We start from the raw sequence: 2518 nt of genomic DNA, 5'->3' as shown, positions 1-2518 counted from the left end.
CATGACCACAGTCCAAATTGAGATTCTGTATTAAGTGTGCTTGGTGATTACCTTGAGAGAAACATTTCTTACAGAGCAGCCTCAAATGCACTTGACAAGGAGCTGGTATGGGCAAAAATGCCAGAAAACTGTATATTGGTTGACAGTTGGAAGGAGGAAGTAATGAAAGAAAGAATATTAACAGAAGCTAGAAGTAGGGCAATAACCTGCACATTTTGACCCTACAGTTTCGAGAACAGGTTTGGGTTCTTTGCAAGGGACTATTTATGGGGAGAGTAGAAAAGAGGTGTTAGTTTCAAGTTAACACAAAGATGGCTCCACCCATGATAAGACGGATGAAACTTTACCTGCTCACCAGACCATATATCTCTTCTTAGTGGTATTATAAAGTTCTCATTACATTTCTTTTGATTATAGATGATATATACATTAAGAATTGAAATATTTAACATGTGTGGTCATTATTAAAGTTGTTTTCTTTAATACCATGAACAAGAAAGTCAATGTATTCTTGTAGGCTTACATCATGTTTGTTTGTATGGGCTGTCACTTTTTATTGTTTCTTATAGGCCCATACCACATTGTCCTTCATCACCATTTTCTCTGAATCTTGATGGATTTCCATTGACCATTTGTTTTTTACATTCTGAGGTATTGAGCAATCTCACAGTAACATACGTGGGAAGAAACTACTCCTGTCAAAATTTGGGGGTGGGGTTTCTTTAAGTGGTCAGGATTGATCTTTACCTCCTGAGACTAAAAGGCATTTTGCTTCAGTCTCTGAGTTGGTGCATGAATTAAAGGCTTTTTCTTCCATTCTAGGCTGCAAATATTTGTCATTATTAATTCAACTGAGAAATAGCAGGGCCATATTTTAAAGGAACATTTTACTGAATCACAAAATGGATTTGTGGACTCTGGCAATTAGAATTATTTTCTTATCTCAAACTACCACTGGAATTGTGGGAAATCTCTCTCTTATGTTCTACTATCTAGTCCTTTACTACAGAGAATGCACACTAAGGCCCACAGATTTGATTATCATGCACCTAATGGCATCCAATTCCTTGGTCATTTTCTCTGCAGGAGTGCCCCACACAATGGCAGTTTTGGGAATGAAGCAATTTGTGAATAATTTTGGATGCAAGCTCATATTGTACATGCAAAGATTTGGGCGAAGTGTGTCCATTGGCACCACTTGCCACCTTAGTGTCTTCCAAGCCATCACCATCAATCCACGGGGATTCTGTTGGAAAGATCATAAATTCAAAGCTGCAAAGTACATTGGCTGCTCCATTGACTTTCTCTGGGTCTTTTACATGTTGATAAATTTCATTTTCTTTGTGTACACTTTTACTGAAATGAATAGCAAAAATGTGACAAAAAAAAGAGATTTTGGATACTGCTCAATTGTAGGGAGTGATGAAGTCAGTGGCTCACTCTATGTAGCATTGCTTGTGTGTCCTGAAATCCTCTTTTCTGTGATGATCACCTGGTCCAGCAGTTCCATGATTGTCATTCTGTACAGACACGAGCAAAGTGTCCAACACATCCGCAGCAATAGTGGTTCTAGCAGAACCTCTCCTGAGTCCAGAGCTACCCAGAACATCCTGGCATTGGTAGCTACCTTTTTGGTTTTTTATACCCTTTCCTCCATCTTACAAGGCTGCATTGCTTTTATGCATAATCAAAATTGGTGGCTTGTGAACATCACTCGCTTCACTTCTCTATGTTTTCCATCTTTTGGACCCTTTGTTCTTATGAGTCATTATTCCACTCTGTCCAGATTCAGTTTGGTTGGGATGAGGAATAAAATCTCTTTGTGTTATTTTAAGTATTTACATGATATGTTTTGCTTCATATCTCATTGTTTACTCTCCCATTCCTCTCAAAAATTCCATTTGGAAAGATAAAAAGGTAGCACTTAACCTTTCTAATGTTAACCAAAATGAGTATGGGAGTTTTGTCATCTGCTTGAATCAGCAGACTGGATGAGCTCAGGTCCATTCCATTTCTGAACTTAGAGCTGGGAGAGACTACCCAATGCACATCTGATGTTTGAAGGAACAAAAACTGATGTCAATAAATCTGCCCTTCTTGTTGCCTTCCTCCTGTAAGGGCATCATGGTTGCTTGTTGAATTCACAAACACCACTGTTCACCACATTCTAACAGCAAGGAAAACTGAATCCATAGCTGGCAATGAACTTGTTCTTCTGGAGGCCCTGGTCCCATCGCAAGTGCTTTAGCCTTCACCAGTACCAAAACATCATGTTAATATGTTTCACCTTCTATAAATTTCAATTCAAATTAAATTATGGTTTTGACATGATCTTGTGAATTTGGTTAGCTACTATTTTATTGAGAATTTTTGTATCATCAGTGACAGTGACCTATAATTTTCTTTGGTTTTTTTTCTTTTTTTATTATTATATTTGTGTTTTAATTTTACACATCAGTCATGGGTTCCCCTGCCCTCCCCTCCTGCTCCCACTCCCACCTTACCCCATCCCCTCCCC

At 38.4% G+C, this 2518-nt stretch overlaps 1 protein-coding gene across 1 annotated transcript; it reads left to right on the top strand.

Annotated features, from left to right (window-relative positions):
• The first annotated feature begins 893 nt into the window (after positions 1 to 893).
• Positions 894 to 1913, top strand: LOC118597290 (vomeronasal type-1 receptor 4-like). Its single transcript, XM_036208739.1, has one exon. The coding sequence runs from the start codon at positions 903 to 905 to the stop codon at positions 1911 to 1913; it is 1011 nt and encodes a 336-aa protein (XP_036064632.1). The 5' UTR covers positions 894 to 902.
• Positions 1914 to 2518: the final 605 nt, after the last annotated feature.

The sequence above is a fragment of the Onychomys torridus genome, chromosome 1 (genome assembly GCF_903995425.1).
Source record: "Onychomys torridus chromosome 1, mOncTor1.1, whole genome shotgun sequence".
NCBI lineage: Eukaryota > Metazoa > Chordata > Mammalia > Rodentia > Cricetidae > Onychomys > Onychomys torridus.
Note: the sequence above shows the minus strand (reverse complement) of the source record. Positions and strands in the feature narration are given on the sequence as shown.

Excerpts from the sequence above, each read along its gene's own strand:
- LOC118597290 (XM_036208739.1), top strand. The coding sequence starts at position 903 with ATGGATTTGTGGACTCTGGCAATTAGAATTATTTTCTTATCTCAAACT.